General features: G+C 41.1%; 3 protein-coding genes across 8 annotated transcripts in view; 1 reads left to right on the top strand and 2 right to left on the bottom strand.

Annotated features, from left to right (window-relative positions):
• Positions 1–3,588: 3,588 nt before the first annotated feature.
• Positions 3,589–6,723, bottom strand: lrrc10 (leucine rich repeat containing 10). 2 transcript variants are annotated; one of them, XM_028584714.1, is made up of 3 exons: positions 6,461–6,723; positions 4,850–5,084; positions 3,589–4,629 (listed from the first exon to the last, which is right to left on the bottom strand). In XM_028584714.1, the coding sequence occupies exon 3, from the start codon at positions 4,482–4,484 to the stop codon at positions 3,660–3,662; it is 825 nt and encodes a 274-aa protein (XP_028440515.1). In that variant the 5' UTR covers positions 4,485–4,629; positions 4,850–5,084; positions 6,461–6,723; the 3' UTR covers positions 3,589–3,659. The 2 variants fall into 2 exon arrangements, with proteins under 2 accessions (XP_028440515.1, XP_028440516.1); XM_028584715.1 differs by lacking the exon at positions 4,850–5,084.
• cnot2 (CCR4-NOT transcription complex, subunit 2) lies at positions 6,516–14,709 on the top strand. Of its 4 annotated transcripts, none has more exons than XM_028584706.1 (15): positions 6,516–6,743; positions 7,817–7,945; positions 8,035–8,128; positions 8,392–8,539; positions 8,715–8,897; positions 9,064–9,143; positions 9,768–9,893; positions 10,155–10,279; positions 10,441–10,558; positions 10,927–11,083; positions 12,005–12,066; positions 12,485–12,534; positions 12,641–12,741; positions 13,001–13,145; positions 13,276–14,709. In XM_028584706.1, the coding sequence occupies exons 2-15, from the start codon at positions 7,829–7,831 to the stop codon at positions 13,360–13,362; spliced, it is 1,593 nt and encodes a 530-aa protein (XP_028440507.1). In that variant the 5' UTR covers positions 6,516–6,743; positions 7,817–7,828; the 3' UTR covers positions 13,363–14,709. The 4 variants fall into 4 exon arrangements, with proteins under 4 accessions (XP_028440507.1, XP_028440510.1, XP_028440509.1 ...); XM_028584708.1 differs by having other exon boundaries at positions 6,518–6,743; positions 8,056–8,128; XM_028584707.1 differs by lacking the exon at positions 6,516–6,743 and adding an exon at positions 6,770–7,028.
• A 270-nt stretch (positions 14,710–14,979) lies between these two features.
• washc4 (WASH complex subunit 4) overlaps positions 14,980–20,988 on the bottom strand; it is a 13,430-nt gene continuing 7,421 nt past the window's right edge. The window contains exons 20-33 of one of the 2 annotated variants that reach the window (XM_028584701.1): positions 20,709–20,825; positions 20,385–20,553; positions 19,801–19,955; positions 19,630–19,704; positions 19,438–19,542; positions 19,164–19,298; positions 18,667–18,775; positions 18,500–18,566; positions 17,818–17,904; positions 17,392–17,539; positions 17,175–17,271; positions 16,787–16,983; positions 16,195–16,285; positions 14,980–16,002 (exon numbers count right to left, since the gene is read on the bottom strand). In XM_028584701.1, coding sequence (XP_028440502.1) covers positions 15,950–16,002; positions 16,195–16,285; positions 16,787–16,983; positions 17,175–17,271; positions 17,392–17,539; positions 17,818–17,904; positions 18,500–18,566; positions 18,667–18,775; positions 19,164–19,298; positions 19,438–19,542; positions 19,630–19,704; positions 19,801–19,955; positions 20,385–20,553; positions 20,709–20,825 — 1,605 coding nt within the window. In that variant the 3' untranslated portion in view covers positions 14,980–15,949. The remainder of the gene's footprint in view (positions 16,003–16,194; positions 16,286–16,786; positions 16,984–17,174; positions 17,272–17,391; positions 17,540–17,817; positions 17,905–18,499; positions 18,567–18,666; positions 18,776–19,163; positions 19,299–19,437; positions 19,543–19,629; positions 19,705–19,800; positions 19,956–20,384; positions 20,554–20,708; positions 20,826–20,988) is intronic. The other variant, XM_028584703.1, reaches the window with a different exon arrangement.

The following is a 20,988-nucleotide window of genomic DNA, read 5'->3' as shown; positions in this document are numbered from 1 at the left end:
TACCCTTCTCATCTCCGTGCGTGCTGTAACGCTGTCTGACGGTTCCAGCATTAGCTTAGCCCAGCTTAACCCCATGCTTGAGTCAGCCTACTAGATGCATGCTAATATTATACCTGTGTTGTTTTAGCTAACACACTGCTGCTTATTGTCTTGTGTTAAAAAAAACAATTTACCTCGTTGTAACTTTGACCTCTTCTCATGTCTTTCTGCTTATTGTCTACAGTCTTGTGTTTTGCTATCTTGGTTTTGATGAACCCCATAGCAGGTGGCACTCGATTTTAGCTCTGGCTTGTCCAACAGTATTGTCTAGGGGAATTTAATATTACCATATGTTTTTACCACTGTTAAGGAAAAACTGTAGCACAACTCATTTCACATACGCGAAGAAGGTTCGGGAGACCCCGATGAATTACACAGAAGCACTTAACGAACACTCGATTGAGAAGGCAGTACAGCTTTACTGTTTGTACAGTTTGGGTGTTAGAGACTGGCCGAATGTTCTCGTCCCCTGACCTGTGACCTATGAATGGCCTGATGTTATCATGTAAGCGTTCCCTTATTAGTCTCATCATACCACAATATGGTGTTTCTGGAAATTCCACCAAAAACGCACCCTTTTTTGAAAGTCTGTTGAACCTTCCCATTTTTTTACCGCTTCCAATGCCTGTAAGGTGGCATTTTTTTCTTCACAACACGCCCAGCTTGCAAATGCTGGATGCACAAATCCTGACCTTCTTCACAGCAGACCTTTTGAAAAGTACAGGTGTTACTAATAATTAATAACACGATGGCTCCGTTCTATTCAAGTGTCCCAGTGAGAGTGACCGGGAGCCAGCATACACAATACCAGGAAGCTGAAATTAAAGCAGCTAAATGGAATTCAGCTATCATTAATTTCATTATTTACACTTGTGCGTTTCTTACTGTGAAAAGTCAATTTGTCTGCTGTGAAAAAGGCCTGTCCTCTCATGATAATACAAGTAAACATTGTCTCTCTTGATAACCAGTTCAAACATCAGTAGATGTGATTCTGTTTTTGAATGTAGCTGCTACATACTTGAAACCAAATTTAAATGTGTTTTTTTTTGGATTTCCTAGAATGTTTCACACCCTTTTTAAAAGATTTGCACAACACTGCCTCGTGATTCATTTTTTTAACAGAGGCTCTCTCATAGCAATTCGATTTGGAAAATGTGCCCAAAAGAGTGTCTTTGTTTTTAATAACGTCTTAGAAAACATGTGCTGTGGGTGCAGCCCGAGGGACATAAGGAATATGTTGCATTTATTAATTTTCATATTGCAAATAGTGAACGTTCTGTCCCAGTTTAATGGTTTATACAGCCGTGGCATATTTAGTTAAGGCTTCAGTGCTTTTACAAAGTTGGCATTCATTCCATCAATATCATCATTCCTTTACTCAGTATCTGTTACAGTGCAGTTTAAACATTGCAATTTAATGTAGAAAATATTTCATTGATTGTGTTTTAATAACAACATAATGTCTATTAGGGAACATGTCTGTTGCTTCAACACGTTTGTATTTAATAATAAGAAACCGTATTAAAAGGATAACTGAATGTACTGTTTTGAAATACTGGTTATTCGAGCTAATGGGTGATGCAGGAATTGTTGAATATAGCTTAGCCTTTATGTATTAAACCTACGCTTTAGAGGAGCTTATGATTTCAACAAGGTTTATGGAAATGGTGTTGATGTAGGATTCTGTACCAAAGATATTGTTTAATGTGCTGTACTCCCCTAACATTATATGAGTTGGTGTTATTTATGTGTTGAACTAATTAAATAAACATTCATTGGTGCACTTCTCTTTTTTTTTATTGTCTCTTGTATACGTTTGGGTGACATCCCTGCCAAACTATATAGCTGCTCTAACTATTCAAATATTCTACAATGATTGAGTTTGTGTCATTTTTGTATACTATATGAGATTTGAAACCCAAATCTGAGAACTTTTTTTTTATGTTAGGTTAACTGCATGGTAAAAGTTAATTTACTTCTGTCAATATGTGCAAATTTCATATTTAAAAAATAAAGCAGATTTTTTTATTCCCATAATATTTTATATTGATTAATATAGATTATGAGTGAAATCCGAAAGCATTTAAAAAAACAAATGGTTGGACCCTGTCCAATATGATATTATGTCCATTATAACACCTGATTATGGTATTAAAGACATCAAAGGGATTACATTAGTCATTAGTGTTTTACATACTAGAATGTGTTGCTTTAGTAGCATTGTTCTATTATTCTTAAATAATCCTTTAAAAAAAAACATTGGGTTAAAAACCAGATTTTTTACGGACAAATCTTGTCAAAAAAATGAGAAAAGACTTATGATAATCAATCTAGGGTGATATGAAGTACATGTTGATAAGAACAGGGCCAATACATTTTTTGCATCTACAGACAACTTGCAGACAGCTCATTGCAACACCGAGAGTGGATTGAATGTACAGTAGTGTAAAATGCTGTTAGTGGAGTCTTTGGATTTAGGTGTGCTAGGGGGGCAGTATAACATAATCTAGTTGTTTATTGTTGACATACACTGTACAGCATTGGAATGATAAAACAGAATGGTGTCTTTATGTGTTCATAGAACCTCTAGAGTTACATAAACACACAATAAACTAGTTGTTGTTTTAAATAGGAGGCTGAATTGAAGCTAATACAGTAGTTCTGTGTGTTCACGCTGTGTGAAATAATCACATTTCCAGTAAAAGGCCCACGGTAATCTATTTTCCTACGGTTTGTTAAAAGGATTTGAAGTGCCTAAAAAGATACATTGTGGAATGACATTTAATCTTGTTTACTGAACATTTTCCTGGTACTCTGAGGAATTGGAAAGCTGCATTTACGATCTGTTTCAAATCGTGAACCTATGACGATGATATTAGAGCCCATTAGCAGCCTTTATTCAAACCACAGCCCCAATCTATCAGATGAATTATGCATTGGTCTGGATAAGGAGTGCACTAATTGACTTAAATCATCCATCTCTTGTATTAAAATCCTCACTGTATTTAGCCTCAGCAGGTATAGATATTATCTCACACTCTGCTCGAACAAAAATGTGCGTAAAGAATCCTTTCTTTTTCTCAATCCCTGCCATACTGACCAACTGCACAGTCAGTTTAATAGAAAAGTGTCCTGCAAACACACCTATAATATCTATCAAGTAGAAATACATGCTTGCCAGTACTGTTTAGATCCCACAGATATCCTACGACGTGTACAATTCTGTAAAATTCCCAAGATATACTGTATGTCTTGTCTAATAAGTTAAAATAGTTCAAAAGTTTTGAATAACAGAAAATCTGACGATGCGGGAAATTAATAGCAATTTACAATGTCACTTTTGTTTCAGCTAATCATTTGAAGGCATACACAGTTGAACTAATTAAAAAAAAGACACTAACATTTCATACAACGTAAGTAACCAGACATGTCAAAAAAAAATTTATTTTAAGATTCAAATTTCCCCTTTTACATGTGTACAACAACTTGGCTTTACCATATATGGACAAAATGCCATCAGCCTGATGTACAACACACCACTCAGCGTTAAGTGTTCCACTCGAACGTCATCCTGTACTGCAAGGCCTCGCCACGGCTGAGGGTCACTTTGTTCCTTGAACCTAAATGCTGTGCTCCTCCTCGGGGTGTACTTCCGTGACCTCTGCTGTAGTCTCACTCGCTACTTTTGACCCGTCGTCATCCTGCTCATCATCCGAGCTGTCCGCCCAGCGCCCGACTCTTCTGACCCCCTCGCCCACTGCAGGGGCATTAACGCAGGGGTTGTGATCATAGATGACAAGTTTCAACCCCTGCATGTGAGCCAGGTTTGGGAAGTAGCGTATTTTGTTCCGATCCACATCAATGACAGCTAAAAGGTGCATTTCCAGCAACACTAGTGGGAATGCTGCCAGCTGGTTCCCAGCAAGCCAGATACTTCTTAGCTCTTCCAGCCCTCCAAGCTCTTTTGGTAAACTCTGTATCTGATTATAACCAAGGTGCAGGGTCTTGAGATTAGAGAGCTCACAAACCACCTTGGGGAAAACGGTGAAGCAATTAGTCTCCAGCCACAGAGTGTTAAGTTCCTTGAGCTCTCTCAGTTCTCTGGGGAGGCTGTAAAGCCTGTTGTTACCCAGGTAAAGGATGCTGAGCTGGGGCAATCTGCAAACAACTGCAGGGAGCTCTTCAAAGCAGTTGAAGTCAAGGGCCAGGAGCTGCAGCTTCTTCAGGTCCTGCAGCTCAGCCGGTAAGCTGCTGAGGTTGTTGTCGCTCAGGTAGAGTTTCACCAGCTCAGTGAAAACACAGGCAGCAACAGGCAGCCGGCGCAGCTGCCGGCTGCTAAGGTCCAGGGTCCGATCGGGTGGCATCTCCTTTAGGTCCCCTACTAGGAAACGTTGACAGTGCTCGGAGGGAATGAAGGCAATAACGCCTCGCATGGCATTTCCCATCTTGCCCAGTCTCTGATTCACCACTGCTCCACAACATCAATTTAGTGCCAGACAAGGGTTGCACTGAGATAGACTGTTGGCGTCTTCAACGTAAATTTCATGGCATCCCATTAATGGTCCTCACCACCCCTCTGGAGTTATTGATCTTGAGAAAAACAAAACAAGTTTGCGACAAAGTAATGCATCTTTGTAATACTGCAACTGCATTATGAAGCTGCAATCATGTATCATAATTACATGATTATGATGCTGAATGACACTATTTCATCTGATAAAAGCCATGAAAACAACAATGAAAATAAGCATCACAGGTTCTAACATAATAAGCATAAAGATGATCATAATGAGAATTGAACAACACCTACTTCCCAGTGTTTTCCTGATGATGTCCATGACTCTCAGCATCTCCTACAGTAAGCCATTTGTTTATCCAACTTAATGGGCTGAAAACATATTGTATTCCCTGGGCAGATATTCCCCAGCGCAGTCCTCTCACTGTCTCTCAGTGGCTCTGAGCTTTGCCCTGACTTTAATGGCGATTGAAACCACTAGCTATTCTCTCCTCCCCATTTGTGCCTAATGACTTTCCCCCCTTCTTCCCTGAGAGGACAGAGGTGGGTGAGAGAGAGACAGGGAGGGGCAGGTTTGTAAAGCCTAAGAAGTGCTTTGTGTTGAAAGAGCAGCGAAGGTCATTTACATCCTGTTTTAATCGGCCCAGACACAGTTCTGGTACTGTGCCACTGAGCCAGTCAAGTGGGCCTGTGCTGTGGAATAATCTCAAGAATTTGTCAGTGTGCACAGGGAGACCAAACAGCAAGTTTAAATTATGCGTTTTGCTCTGACTTAGATTGTAATAAATCATTGGGTGTTTTTGTATGGAAGGGAAATTAAACCTTAGAGGTGTACTGAGGTGTAGTGTAGGTCTGTGTTTTGTCAGCGCCACATTTGACCTGCTTGAACATCAACTGGGTGGTCATTGTAGAGTCATTGTAGAGCAATAACCACTCTAAAAAAAACACACAACAAAAAAAAACAAAGGCTGGTGCTCATGTTTTAGTTTCCCATGTAGGCATCTATTTTTTTTAGAGGAGAAAATCATTTTCTATTTATCTTTCTTGGGGCAAGTCTTACCCTATTTGCCCACGCTATCTTGCATACCTTCATTATGGCTGCTTTCCAACCAGATAAAACTGAGAAGGAATTTAATTTTCCTTATCAGTAGGGACAATGTTTCCCCATTGTCTGTTTTCACTCACTGACACTTGTCATTCTCCTTATCCAATCACTGTCTGGGGGCCTCAAACAGGCAACAGTACAGACCGAGCACACACACAAAGAACCATGTTACTGCCATACCCTGTTCGTGGCAGACATTTAGCAGAAAAAGCACAGGTGTAATTAATTGTCCTATTAGGTGATTACTGGAGCACCTAATGTAATGACGCCATCATTTATGTCGTCTTTGACCTGCTTTTCCTAGTAATGACAAGCCAAAACTGCTGCTGAGAAAAGTTCTGGAAAGCCTTCAAGTTCAATCATAATAGCTATAGTTAGTCTACCTTCATAGTTGATTCTAAAATTAAATCAGAAAGCTAAAAGGCAGAGACGCTATGGTCACTTAAATTCAAATGTGGTAATTATAGGACATGTATATCAGTAACAATTTGAGTATCCAGCAAGCAGGCCCAAATAAACCTGCCAGGGGGCCCCTGGGCAAACATGTCCTGCTGGGCTTATTTTACACAAACCAGTTGATACAGTGAACTGGGAGCTTTAAGGGGCCCAACCGCAGTTGCCCATTTTGCCTGGTTGGTAATACCCAGAGAAAACTGCAAAAAAAATGAGTCTGATGCCAATGTAACATTATTGAGGAACTAAGTTAAAGAAATCAGAATTATCTGGATATTCAGACATTATTAAGAGGCTCCCTCTGTAGTAACTACTCCTAGTTTTTATACAGTCTATGAACTACACACCTTTTTATAATGCAAGACAACCTATGGTCACAGGAGGGAGGTAGAGGCGTGACACTGGTGTCCCTATTCACGTTCACTGAAAAATGTACATATTTTTTCGATGGTTGTTGTTTTTTGCTCTGTTATTAAGCACCCTGTGGAACAGATGACTTTCTGACATGTTGAGTTTTGTGTACGGAAGTGGTCAGCAGGTTGTAAGGTCAGAGGGTAAAGGCTATCCCTCTTTCGACTGAGAATATACACAGCCATCTTGGATCTAACGTAGAGAAGGGAAATTGATGCGGTGAGGATATTCTACTTATTTCTCGTCATATTAAATCGGCTCGGTTCACATTTAAGCCTTCGGGATGGGCGATGTATGTCGCTGTTTTCCTCCGTTTCGATACGGAGCGAATCTTTAGCCTTTAGCTGCTGCAGATTGTCGCTGCTGCTGCTGCTGCAAACCGTAAACCGTGCCGAGAAAAAACAGACAGCTGACTGTGGATATATGGAGGCAGAGAGGGCCCAAATTACTGCCTTATAGTGGCTGCTACTTGGTAGCTAAGTCGGGGTGTTTTGGAGTTAAAAGGTATCGTTATGTCGTGGTACTTAGCTCATTGTTAAGGCAGCCCACTTGCGAGCTGACGTTAAGCTAAGTTAGCTAAGCTAACCCAGATTGATTACAAGCTCCTTGCCTGGTAACATTGGCTAACTACACTAAGTGTTGGCTAACTAGCATGTTAGCATTGCTGCTGTTAATTTTCTCAGCAGTGTCAAATTAGGTAACTATTCAGCATTTAAGACAAATTAAAACCCCATAGTAGTTTAACAGGGAGGACATTAACGGTCAGTTCTGCTGTCAGCTGGTTAATGTAATAATGTTATGGATAAGATAAATAGTTTATTTTGTTATAAAAGTTTAACGTGTTCTTCCCTTGTGACTGTACATCAAACAAACTAGACACAAAGCTTTAACAACCGCAAGATGCCAAATATGTCACAATGATTTACAATGAAATGAGTTGATGCATCTCAAATTTTCCATTTGTTTTAAATGTGGACACAGGAAACCCTGTGTCCTATGTATAAAAAGTTTATTAAATATTAGGCGAGTGTCAGTCAAGGTCTGGAAGGAGCCAGATGCAGAATAAATACTTTGCAATGCTGTCAATTGTTGTAAATAAAAAGGTTCAAACATGGAAACATTTAAGGTAGATTTACAGAAATGTTTTCAACATTAGGTATCGAAGAGGAATCAGTGTATTTAAATTAGAAATGTGAACTTCACTGAAATTCTTTTGTCCAGTTCTTTTTCTTCTTGCACATCTTTAACAGCAACTCTGCTCTCTCTCTCTCTCTCTCTCTCTCTCTCTTCAGGTGACAAAAGGCATGTTTGGTGCTAGAAAGAAATTTGTAGAGTTCGTCGAGGTAGTCGATAACGACTTCGCTGATGAAAGCATGTATTACAGCCAGCCGTCGATGTTCCCACATCGGTCGGACAAAGATGTGAGTTTTGCCCACATATCTGCACACTTCTGTCATGTCTTTGAGTTAACATCAGAGGAGACGTTTTCTAGTTATCTTACTCTTTCCAGTCCTCAAATGTTTTCCTTCAGATGCTGTCCTCTCCCTCGCCGTCGTCGTCGGGTCAGCTGTCGCAACTTGGTGCAAGTTTGTACGGTCCACAAAGTAAGTGTTTTTTGTCAACAATCACTCCCGTATCAGTTTTCTCACATGTAGCATATTTGGAGTGAGAGACATCTTGCTTTAAAAAAAATTGTGAGCATGAGTGCTATAAACATAGCAGGTATTCATGGGGAACTCTTGCTAATAAAACCGGAAAACCTACTGAAAGTTTGAATGTCGACGTAACATTTTGCAGATGAATCTTCTCTTGGATTGTCTGATAGCATTTGTTTTTCTCTCTGTTTTTCTTCTATGTCTTTCTGCAGGTGCACTCGGCTTCTCGGTAAGGGGCATGGGGAACAGTACGCCTCAGTTAAATAGAAATCTAACGCAAGGCACGCAGCTACCAAGTCATATCACCCCCACAACGGGTGTCCCCACGATGTCCCTCCATACCCCTCCATCACCAAGCAGGTGTGTATGAATCTGTTCACTTTTTTTTTGTGAGTTTGTGGACTCAGTTTTGATACATACTTGTGTGTGGTTTATAACGGTAAATAATACCAGGTAGGCCTAATAGAAATGGCAGTTGACATGACGCGAGCAAAAATTGAAATCTACAAAATCGGACCTGATGTTGTTTTAACAGGGGGACATTGCCAATGAACACAAGGAACATGCTGAACCACTCTCAGGCCGGTCAAGGCATTGGGATGAGCGGGAGGACCAATAGTATGGGCAGCTCGGGGCTGGGCAGCCCCAACCGCAGCTCGCCCAGTATCATCTGTATGCCCAAACAGCAGCCAGCACGGCAGCCCTTCACCATAAACAGGTAGACGGATCCTGCACAACTCACTGGTCCTTGTAGACATCTGCTGTCCTTTTGTGTCCTATACAGTTCCTGATTAAGGTGTTTTTTATTTTTTTATTTTAAGGACAGTTAATGTTTGGAAGCTGGACTTATCTTTTTTTTTTTTTTTTTTTTTTAATCTTTGCAGCATGTCGGGGTTTGGTATGAACCGGAATCAGGCGTTTGGGATGAACAACTCATTATCAAGCACGATCTTCAATGGCACAGGTTAGTGTGTTTTTAACCCAGGTGGGTAAACCACGGGATCATTAGTTTGGGGTTTTTATTCAGACAACCACTCCTGGAATGTATCTGTGTTTTATATTGAATAAACAAAATCCAATTTTACAAAAAAAAAAAACACAGTGAAAATGACATTCTATAAATACACCTAGCTGCATAATAGTTAAGATTGAGCAGTTGACATGATGAGACGACCATGTCCACTGTAAAATGCAGCGATCAGTGTCTTCTTGAAGCTGGAAGCACAACTACTTTTTAGCACAAGGTCAGAGAGAAAATCAGTTTAAACTAATTTGGCTCCTTTTGGAAAAAAAAAACTTTTTTGCTGAACATTTTTGAAAGTGAAGTTCATTTCTGGAAAAACGGTAAAGGCAACACCATTGTATCAATTCATGTTTGACTGCTGAAACAGACGGTGAGTACCGACTACAAATTAGCTGTTGTGTTTGGTCAGCAGTTGGTACTTAGGGGAGGGCTATTTTTTTTCATACATTTACAGGGTAGTACAATCGCACTATCAAGTGATCAAATTGGCACATTACTACACAGATAAATTGAGTTGAAGGTGACATTACATATTACAAGTTCCTAACCTTCCTATTACTGCAGATGGGAGTGAAAATGTAACGGGACTGGATCTGTCAGACTTCCCTGCGTTAGCAGACAGGAGTCGGAGAGAAGGGACGGGAAACCCAACACCGGTGCTCAACCCACTGGCTGGACGGGCTCCTTATGGTAGGCCATTAGGCCGGAGAAAGTGTCTTATTTTTTACACACATTAAGTTCTAGGAAGTAGGTTCCCCTAGGAGAGGAAATAGATATTAGCTTCTTGATTGGGTTCCAATTACTAGCCAAGGCTTTGTTTTAATGCAGTCCACAGAAACCAGAATAGCTTGTGATACCCTTTTGTTGTGATTTCTTGCTCATTACACTTTGGGGAATTATAATCTCTACTTCACTGTGTTCATCATCATCATCATCATCATCATCCTCAAGTTGGCATGGTGACGAAGCCATCAACAGAACAGACACAGGATTTCTCCATCCATAACGAAGACTTCCCTGCACTGCCTGGCCCAAACTATAAGGACCCCACGTTGAACAACGATGACAGCAAAACTGTAAGTGTGAGCCACTGATCACGCTACAACACAATCTGACAGGATGTCTGTTTTTCTTTCTTTTGTGTGTGTCAAGGCGACACATCAAAGAGAATTATGTCTTATGCATTTACATGTTTTTATTTTTCTGTGTTTTTAAAGCTGGTTTTCTCTGTTTCTAGAACTTGAACTCCACAAGCAAGAGCACATCCAATGCAGATGGGCCGAAGTTCCCCGGTGACAAGACGACCTCAGCACAGAACAACAACCAGAAGAAAGGGATCCAGGTGTTGCCCGATGGTGAGACTTCTCAGCCAATCGTATCGCTCCAATTCCACTGAGACATCCCTTCTTAATCGCACAACTTGGGTGAGGCAGTTGGGCTCTCTACCCTGCATTTGGGGTTAGATAATTATTGGATAGGCTGCAGTGAGGAAACCAAAAAAAAATATGTTCAGTATGATACAGACCCATCATCATCTTTCCATTAGTCTGTCTGTGACCATCATTTGTTAAGCAAAATAATTGGCTTGGTTTGCTCTCCAATGCGTGCACAAAGTGTGGGTTTTAGAAATATATGGAGGTAATGTGTTGACGGTAAGTATTAACTGTAGTTCACAGCCCAGTTGCAGCGGTCTGTTGAACTCTGAATTATCCTGCTGCTGCAGGTCGGGTGACGAACATTCCCTCAGGAATGGTGACAGACCAATTCGGCATGATTGGCCTGCTGACGTTTATCCGGGCAGCAGAGACTGATCCGGGGATGGTCCATCTGGCGCTAGGAAGTGACCTCACGACACTGGGACTCAACTTAAACTCACCAGAGTAAGACAGCTGTTCTACCCTAAATGCAGTAACTTTTAGGGTTTCATCTAGCCAGTAGGTATATGTCCAACAAAGGAAATGGGATAAATAAATCAATAGTCCAGTAATGAAGCTCAGTCGCCCATTTAAATGCTACATGGCCTACTGTGTAATACATGTTGCAGGCACAGATGGTTACAGTGTCATTTGTCTAACTTTCCTTTTGACCAAAAACGTCTCCGTTAAACTCTGCCTTTGGTCTGTACCAGGACTACATAACCCTTTTTTTTTAATGGTATGCCATTTTTAACACTGGGATAGATTTGGCTCTTTTGCTGGCATAAATTCTCTGTGCAAGACAGATTGTACCATTTTTGCCTCCAGAAGGGTTAAAAAACAAATGACATATTAACTTGAGACATTATTTAGCAGTATAATCCAAATATGTTGAAGCCAAACAACCATACTGATGTATTTGTTTCAAACTGATTCTGCCCTCAATTTTGTAATAATCCGTAGAGCACAAAAGACAAATTATGTGGAACCTACTCAAGATGCCAAACTGTTATGGGGCAATTATGTTTCACACAACAATACGCAACAACTATTAGCCAGAAAACTAAACTAAAATATCAGTAGCAAACTTGATAAATAATATTATCCCTTCATGTCTCCGTAGCGGAGTATGATTGTAAAAGCATTCAAATATACAGCGAGTTTAATCGCCTTGCTCCGAATTACCAGCATACAAGGACAAAGACACTCCATTAGTGAAGTTTCCCTCCTGTTGACTGCTGCTTCAAAATTCTTGCATTGGTTTGAATAGTTCTCGTTTGGTCAGTTTGTATTCTAACTGTCTGTTAAATCTACAATGTGTCTAGCAAGTGTTGTGTTTCGATGTCCATCGTGGCGAGAGCTTACGACAACTTTCTTTCCCGACAGAAACTTGTACCCCAAGTTCGCCTCTCCGTGGGCCTCGTCGCCTTGTCGACCTCAAGACATCGGTAAGACATTAATAGGAATTATGTGGGGGTGGGGGGGATGATTTGGCAGAGTCAGTCTGAAGAAATTTTTATGACGCCAGACAGGTTGTGAGGGACCAGTTTCTAGCTGCACCCTTCCCTGGCTGGGCAGTAGAGATGGTCCGATACCATTTTTTGCTTCCCGATTCCGATACCTAGTACCAAACAGATACCAGTGTGTCATATTTTATTATGCTTTAACAACTGTATACTACTATCCCTGTATGGATGTGATATGATTTCTATCTTTGCTGTCAGTCTGGCTCAGGTTAAACTCTTTGTAATACACGAACAAACATCTCTCCATTGGCATGACGGGGAATATAGAAAAGTCTTCTTGTAATAAGTTTGCATATGTTTTTTTTTTTTTAGTCACTTCTACGTGTTCTTGCCTTTTCAGACTTCCACGTTCCGTCTGAATACTTAACAAATATCCACATAAGGGACAAGGTAATTATGGGCTTCACAGCAGCGCCACAATAAGTGGTTGCAGTCTTCAGGTAGTGAATGTGCTTACAAAACCAATCCTCCTCATTCTTTGCTGTCCTGCATCCAGTTGGCTGCAATTAAACTGGCACGATACGGCGAAGACCTGTTGTTCTACCTTTACTACATGAACGGTGGCGACCTGCTACAGCTTCTGGCAGCAGTAGAGCTGTGAGTACTTGAATCTTTTGAATGGTGATTGCTGCAGAAATGTTCTATCTAGCATTACTCTTAAATTCCCACTGTAAATAAATGTAATTTAAGTTTGATAATGATCTGGACATTGTTCACAGATCTCTTGAAATCAATTTGAATTCTTTCCCTTCTTTAAGCTTTGATGTAGTTTTTAAGGTTCTTGGCGCTAAAAAATGTAGGTAAATTGCGGGTTTCTTCCCCTTTTCTCTTACTCGTTCATAATTTCACTCTCCAGCTTCAACCGGGACTGGAGGTACCACAAAGAGGAGCGGGTTTGGATAACGAGGGCGCCTGGCATGGAGCCCACGCTGAAGACCAACGCCTACGAGAGGGGAACCTACTACTTTTTTGATTGTCTTAACTGGAGAAAAGTAGCCAAGGTAAGAATTTATCGTTCTGCTGCCTCTCTGCACTGTCACTACCTGGCTAAATGGCATCCCGTTTTACTGACTTTTGTTGTGGATTGGCACTTTTCCTTATCATTTTAAAATTGTGTCCGCATCTCCTAAGGAATTTCATCTGGAGTATGACAAGCTGGAAGAGAGGCCTCACGTGCCAACAACATTCAACTACAACCCAGCCCAGCAGGCCTTCTAAGGCCCGACCAGTCCAAAGGGCCACACCGGTTCCTGCACACAACCCGGTTGTCCAGGAGGGCCGCTGTGATTCCCACAGCTTGGTTTTTATTCCGCGAGGATTTGGCTGATCTGACTGGTTGTCGCCACCATCAAAACTGCCCTGCCTTTCCAAAATTACATGCTGCCCAAAACACCAACACTTGTTCTGTTTTTATTCTTTATGTTCCAGTTTGTTTTTTTCTCCGTCTTGTTTTGAGCAGGGTCTGTGTTATGTTTACGTCTCTGAATCTGAAGCCTGTTTTCTTTTAGAAAGGAGGACTGACCTTGTGGCACTGGACAAGTGACACAAAAAAAGGCTTACGCCTCGCCAAGAGTTAATAACGGAAAAAAATGGCGAGGAAAGTTGGAAGGGTGAAAGAAATGCAATGTTTATTGTTGCACTATATTTAGTAATAAAAGAACACAAAATTTGTTTGTGATTTTTTGTTTTTATGTGAACACTCCATGATCATTTTCTTTCTCTTTTCCATTTTTTGTTATGATTTCAGGAGGGGGGTGGTTCATGCAACTTTTCCCACATGCATCCCTTTTCATCTCACTTTTTGTTTCTTTTTTCTTCTCTTCCTTCCATTTACATTGATTCCAACATCTGTATTTGCACCACCTATTTGTTTCTCCCTCTGTCCGTCTCTCTCTGTGAGTTCTGTGCCAGTTGACCATGGACACAAATCTGGGAGACTACTTTGGTTTCCACGAATGTGGACAAATCCTCGCAGGGGCTAAACCGCAACACAACGTTGCTCCAGAGCGAACAAAACACTTTCCAGTCTTTGTTACAATTTTGTAAGAAATGTGTAAATTTTTGTTTCTTCGCATCACAGAAATTAGTATATGTATGTACGAATGTGTATATATGATTGCTATATATATATGTATGTATATATATATTACATCTATTTTGGAAGAAATTTTGCCCTGCCTTGTACCTCGTTTTTATGAGGTGAGCGTGGATGCAATATGTGGACGCAACAGGACATTTCTGGATCTGCTGGACAGGGTGTCACATGGCACTGCGGGCACTTACATCAAAATGATACAAAATAAAAAATTTAAGGAAAGGCCTGATTCTCAGCCAAATAAAACAAGAAAAAAAACTGGAGATCATCCCCCAAGTTCTGAGTCCAAAAGGAAGGATGTCTTTCAATTCAAGCGGTTTGAACAGCAGTAAATGGCAGCATTTCATAGGAAAAGGAAAAATGACAAATTGAGGAGAGAGAAAAATATCCAGACCAAACTTGTATTTTCTGAAGTAAAAAAAAAAAAAAGCTTCTTTTCTTTGTATTAAAGCAGAAAAGGCTTTCCTGAACCACTGTGTGTGTTTATTGCTTTTATAAACTCAGGGACCCCCTTAAGTTAAAACTCCATTTCCTGGAATCAGTTTTAATGTACAAATTTGCATGCAAAAGTGTGCAATTAGGTTTCTATAGTACACAGTTTTAATGTTTACACCAGGAAACATCCAGAGCAAACATTTACTTTAGCATGTCATTTGTGCTTTAAACCTTTTGCAGTATCTTAACTGAATTTAAAGACTTCCATTACAATAATAAAAACCGTATCATTGAGAGACATTACATTCTCTTGTGCAAGCTTTATTAGTCTTCAAAGACTTTACAGAACTTTCTCTTCAGCGAGTCAATTCATGGAATGTAATTTTGACCAAATTATGGCCTCATTTTCACATGTTGATTGAGAGAAAATTGGGAAATAAAAATGTAATGATACATCTCTGGTGCTGCAGACAAATAATTAAAGTCTTGTCCTACGCTACATTCAGAATATTGTGTTTAGATGCATTATTTCGAAATGAATTAGGTTATGGTGTTCAGAAAGGCATATACAGTCATACAAATGTATAAAACTCAAACGAGCAGTAGACAAATATGGCACACAAACAGAGAACATTATACATTGAAAACATTCTCAAGAGTCCTCATTACTGTGCTAGAATCTACAGAGGGATTATGAACAAAGCTGCCATTGAAGGCCATGAACAATCACAATTAGTACATTGGACACAAAGTAAGGAAATGAAAACACAAATGCAAATCTGTCATTGATTGAATTAGTCTCCGATTCGCAGAGGACACGCATACAGCTGAGTATCAGAAGGCAGTGTGGCAGAGGAAAGCATTCACTTTCACCTTACACTTGTTACACCACTTGACCTTTTTTTAAATTGCAGTCGCTTGCGTAAATGCTACAAATTCAAACTGAATTTATTTAGATGTTGCAAACACTTCAAAGCTGAGGGGATGTTAAATTGATGTTTCTGTAGAACGGAAACAAACAAAAAAAAAAGGACACTTAAGCACAATTTCTTTTCCTCTAATGAAGAGGACTGCTTTGTCATGGGACGTAAAGAGAAACAATATCCTTCAATTGTCTGTCGTTTCATCCAGTTTATGGTCCTTTCTGCCTGAACTGCACACAAACATTTCAGTGCAATCTGCTGCTCGAGATCCTCTCTTCAAACTTCCTCCTCTGGCCAGGCGCATACTCCCCTCATCTGTCAGTACTCAAGTTGTGGACACTGATCTGGAGGGTCACTTTGAGGCAGGTTCAGTGGGGGTTGTACCTCCTGCTTTGGAAGCTTCTTCTGGTGGGGGGAAAAAAATGGAAAGTAAGTTTTTTCTGAGATCTAAAAGGAGGATGAAGACACACTGACCTCACCCTTCATTAATTGGGGTACTATCTTTCTATGAACAAAAATCATTTTCAAAAAGCCTGTATGACAGGGTGGTTTTGCATAATTAAAAAGACTCCATTAATCATTAAAACACCACCTAACCTTTCTTCTCCTGAGTCTCCTCGGCTGCAGTCTTGTCTGCTCTGAAGAAGATCCGGGCGCTGCTTAATGAGAAGTGGAGCAGCTCAAACTCCTGAAGGGAAAAGGAAGACAAAGAGGTCAGAGCGAACAACTGTTTTACACGAGACACGGAGGGAGAGACGAGGGGCAAAGATACTGTGCGAGGAGAAAGGGAGAGCTGCGCCGCAGTGTTCTAAAAACTCCCTGCCCCCCCCCCACATCGCTACCTGGATTGTGATGGCTAGACAGGAAAAAAAGTGGACACGCCGAATCCCTATGCGAGCTGTAGCCAAGCCTGATTGAACCACGCTTATAGTTAGATAAAGTTGTGAATGAAAATACTGGGAACCAAGCAATTACACACACACACTGCACTAGTTTAAATAACATCCATGGATACATTGCAAACAGGAACTGCCAATAGCTAATTCAGGATACGTTTAATGCTGCCAAAACGTCAAACATTTAGGCTATAAAAAAAAAAAAAAAACACCTCACTGTCACCTGTCAACATCCCCCAGTTAGAGGGAGTTGTAGTGTGTGTGCATCTTTGACATGCCAACAGGCACTGTACCTGAAGGTAGACATCCAGCCTCTTCTGAGTGAGGTTCATAGTTTGCAACAACTTTTCATCCTGGCTGGCAGACTGGACGCTCTGCTCCTTCACCACAGCATTCATCTCTTTCTTGTACTTATCTCTGACGGCCTGGAACCAGTGCAGAGAATCAAACTCCAGATACTGGTCAAGCAGCTTCAGAATGTACGCCACACCTGCGAGAGCGAGGAAAACAGCGGTATTAGAGAGGAAGACGATAGGGGAGTCAACAGCCACAGAGCAGAGTGTCGAGCATGAAGCTGATGTGACACACAGACACACACACACACACACACACACACACACACACAGACAGACAGACAGACAGACAGACACACAGACAGACACACCCCTGGAGCCCACTCACCCATAGCAAAGCCATCATCTGTGAAAGCAGCTCCGGTTTTGTTTTTCTTGTTGAGTTTCTCTTTGCAGCTGATGGAGTGCTCCACAAAATTCACCGTCTATGGGAGAGATTTGTTTTTAATTACAAACAGAGAGAAGAGGTTAAGAAAAACAAATGGGCAGAGAAAAGAGCGCGACAGGTAGAAACGCAGACACGACAGAAAGGTCTCGACACTGACCAGTGGGGGTACAATCATGTAGAAGTTCCTCAGGTGCATATTCTTGGCACTGCGAAACTCCGGTGCAAACACCGCCACCAGCATCTTGAAGTACTCTGTCCCCTCTGCAGAGTTGCTGGTCAGATCTCCCAACACTGAATCTAGGACACTGGGAAGGACACACAACATTGAAGAACTGTGCAAACAACGGGTTTACATTTTCTCTTGCTGTGGTGCCCTCTGCAGGTGTAAAAATGGAACTACACTGAAAATAGCTCAAGTATCTTGTGTGCTTGACAGAAATATTAAACCCCAACGCCTACTGGAGCCGACAATGGATTTAAAATAACCCCAGTCCACAAAAGGGACACATCCACACACAAAAAAACAAAACACATGTAAGTTATAATTTGAAGACATTAAGTGCAGGGTTTTCAAATGCCCTACCTAGCAGCTTTCCGGGTGTCCTCCGACAGCCCCTCCTCCTTCACCAGCTCCTCAAAGTTGACTATATCCTCCAGGTCAGGGACAAACCTGGAGATGACAGACACAAAAACATACTAGTGCGACATGACAGAAACCACTTTAGAAACATAAGTTACTATGTTAATATTTACATAAAATAACATGAATGCATCCAGTTAATCAATCAGAGAATTTCAGAGACTTTAAGGCAGTTTCAGTCCAAGACTTTCATTCAAGTAAGTGCAGTAGATGCCATTAGAAAATGACAAAGATGTTCAAATTCAGCAAGATTCCACCAAATGTCAGACGTTGGTCTTGTTTTTTGTGTCGACTGATATATTCTGTACGTGCATACGTAGGTATACATTTTTCCCCCCCACAATAAAAATTTATGAAATGAAAGTAGCGCAGGGTTATTTTACTCTACTTTTATTAGGACGAGTCCTGGAGTAAACCGGGCAAAAGCTGCAAATTAACAAAAGAATAAGATAAACAAACAGGTGGATTTCTAGTCTGTCAACTACGACGGAGGTTTTAGGGCAACTGTAAAAAAAGAGACTTATCTGAGATATCAAGAATTAAGTCATTAAATTATTCTGATTTAGCCCAAGACCATCCTATCAGCGTTTCATATTAGCACAAGATGTACACAACTCCTTTTTACCTGATAGCACTGCTGCAACAGTGGAGGCCTCCAGAACGGATCATACGCACATAGCCCATGGCGTTACCTTAAAGAAAACGGGGTCAAATTGGTGTTGGTTTACATTTGCCAGCAGATTATATGCCAAGAACAGATCGACATGTACGTATGCATTGTTTTTTTTTTACCAATCTGGCTGATGAGCTGTCTGAACTGGTCCAGGTAGCTCTGTCCATCAGGAGTAATGCCCAACTTCCTGATGCCACGGTTAAACTTCTCCGCTCGCTCAAACGGATACTACAATAAAAACACAGACAACTACAGCTGAACAGGAGCTGGTGGCAGAGAGCCAAGTTATTGGGCCTAGTGATATGATAACACAGTATTTGTAAAACAGAAACTTCAGGAGGATTAGACCGCTAACTGGTTCCAGGAACAGAAAATCTAAAAAGAGTCCCTGGATTTACTGAAAGTCTGTTAATAAGAAAAACTTTTGGCAGGTTCATTCAATCGCTAACTACTGGATTTCAGTTTCCAGCTCTCACCAGTTGGGGCTCAACAACCATCTGACCAAACTAAAGCCTAACACTTTCCACCCCTGCAAATATTCACCATCGGCCTATTGTGCTTTGTTTGTGTAACTGGTGTGGTAAAATGAATACATTTGGACTGAGCCTTTCCTTACCTTCTGATCAGTCTGGTCCTTTGTTTCTCTGAAGAAGCGGATGTCCTTGATGAGTCTGGACTTGATGTGTTCGTCGTACATAAACTGACTGAAGATGTAAAACTTCTTCTGCAGGAACTGGTAGGTGAAATTCACCTGATGAAAGAAGAGAAAAAGATGGGCAACAGGTAAGCCAAAAGCCCTTGATACGCCCATATCTGAGAGAAAAAAAAAAACAAAAAAACAAATGGAGACAGACTAAAAGCACACACCACTGCCTTCCGTGTGTACTCACCGTGGTGTTCATAATGCCTGTGCCGTGGGTCCGGATCGAGTTGGCGATGTGACGGATGTTGATGGTGTTCAAGTGCTTGTTGTTACTGGCCTTTTCTATGAAGATCTATTGGAAAGCAACAACTATATATAACGCACAGACACCTGCTTGAGTCAAGAGAGAGAAGGGGAATATGGAGGCTACATGTCTTACCTGGTTGTTGAGGTTATAGAGGTAGCGCGAGACAAAAACATGAATGTTCCTCATGATCTCCAGAACGTCCAAACCCTGATGAGAACAAACAGGGGATCCAGTTATAAATCAACCATGTATAACCTATACTTCTTTGACTGAAATGATGCGTAGGGTTGCAAGCACACAGACCTGCTCCAGGGTCTGGCTGGGCAGGTGTGCCTCCGTCATGGTAAGTCCATAGCGCTGCGTGGCGAGGTTTCTCATCTCACTGTAGGTGGCCCAGTCATGCAGAGCGACAGTGGTTAGGTTGTAGAACGTTTTATCCAGGTAGTGGGTTACATAGGCTGCAAAGGACATAAAAAGAATAAGACACATCATTGTCAGTTACACCCTCAACCTCCTCTTACAGTTTCCCAGCAGGTGTCAGCATAACCCAGCACACACAGCACCAGTGAAACAAACCATGAGATGCATTTTTTTTAATTCAAATAAGTGCAGTAGATGCTATTAGAAAATGAAAAAGATGTTAAAATTGTAAGATTCTACCCCAAAAAAAAAAAAAAAAGAACTCATTAGCCATCAGAAGTGTTCAAAAAAAAAAAAAAAAAAAAAAAAAAAAAAAAAAAAAAAAAAGGTACAAATTGGACAGACAGATCCCTCCCTTAATGTGTGTCCCCCAGACTTCTCACTTAATGTGCCCCCCCCCCCCTCTCAATGTTAAAATGAAACCTACGCCCTTGTGTGCACATGTAAGAACACAGTTTTTCCATCACCTTTAATATGGATGAAGCGGTTGAAAAATCGGATGGGTTTGAGGGAGAAGAAGTGGGCAAGGTCCTTCATGCCAACTTTGAAAGGGTTCCGGTCGTCCAGCTTCAGATGGGTGTGTACAGAGAGACGCAGGTCCTTCTCAATCTCCTTACACAGCTTGTCCAGCAGGTGCTACAAGAGTTAAAAGCCAGAACAAAATGAGACCAAGTATTTGAATCAAACCTCCCGATGCTTGTGCGCCAATCTGTTTATATCCTATTTCTGCCTCTCACTTTATCCTCCAACATCCTTATTTTACCTGGCTACTTTCTTTCATCGGTTCTCACCTCGTTAAACACATCCATGATCTCCTTGTCGTAGCTCTCCAGTAGCTGGTCACAGGATTCCATGTGTTTGGCGTGCAACATGGACGGCACGCTGTCCCGCAGCGCACTAAACATGTACTGCTCCAACCAATCACAAACATCATCCAGGAAGCCAAACACACACAAGCAGAAGAGAAACATTTAAAAGCAAACTATAAACAAAGAGACAATAGTTTATAAAAATGAGAAGACCCAGTCTTCCATGTGTCAGGAAAGCAGTAAATCACAACTTCAACTTCCT

The sequence above is a fragment of the Perca flavescens genome, chromosome 8 (genome assembly GCF_004354835.1).
Source record: "Perca flavescens isolate YP-PL-M2 chromosome 8, PFLA_1.0, whole genome shotgun sequence".
Taxonomy (NCBI): Eukaryota; Metazoa; Chordata; class Actinopteri; order Perciformes; family Percidae; genus Perca; species Perca flavescens.
Note: the sequence above shows the minus strand (reverse complement) of the source record. Positions and strands in the feature narration are given on the sequence as shown.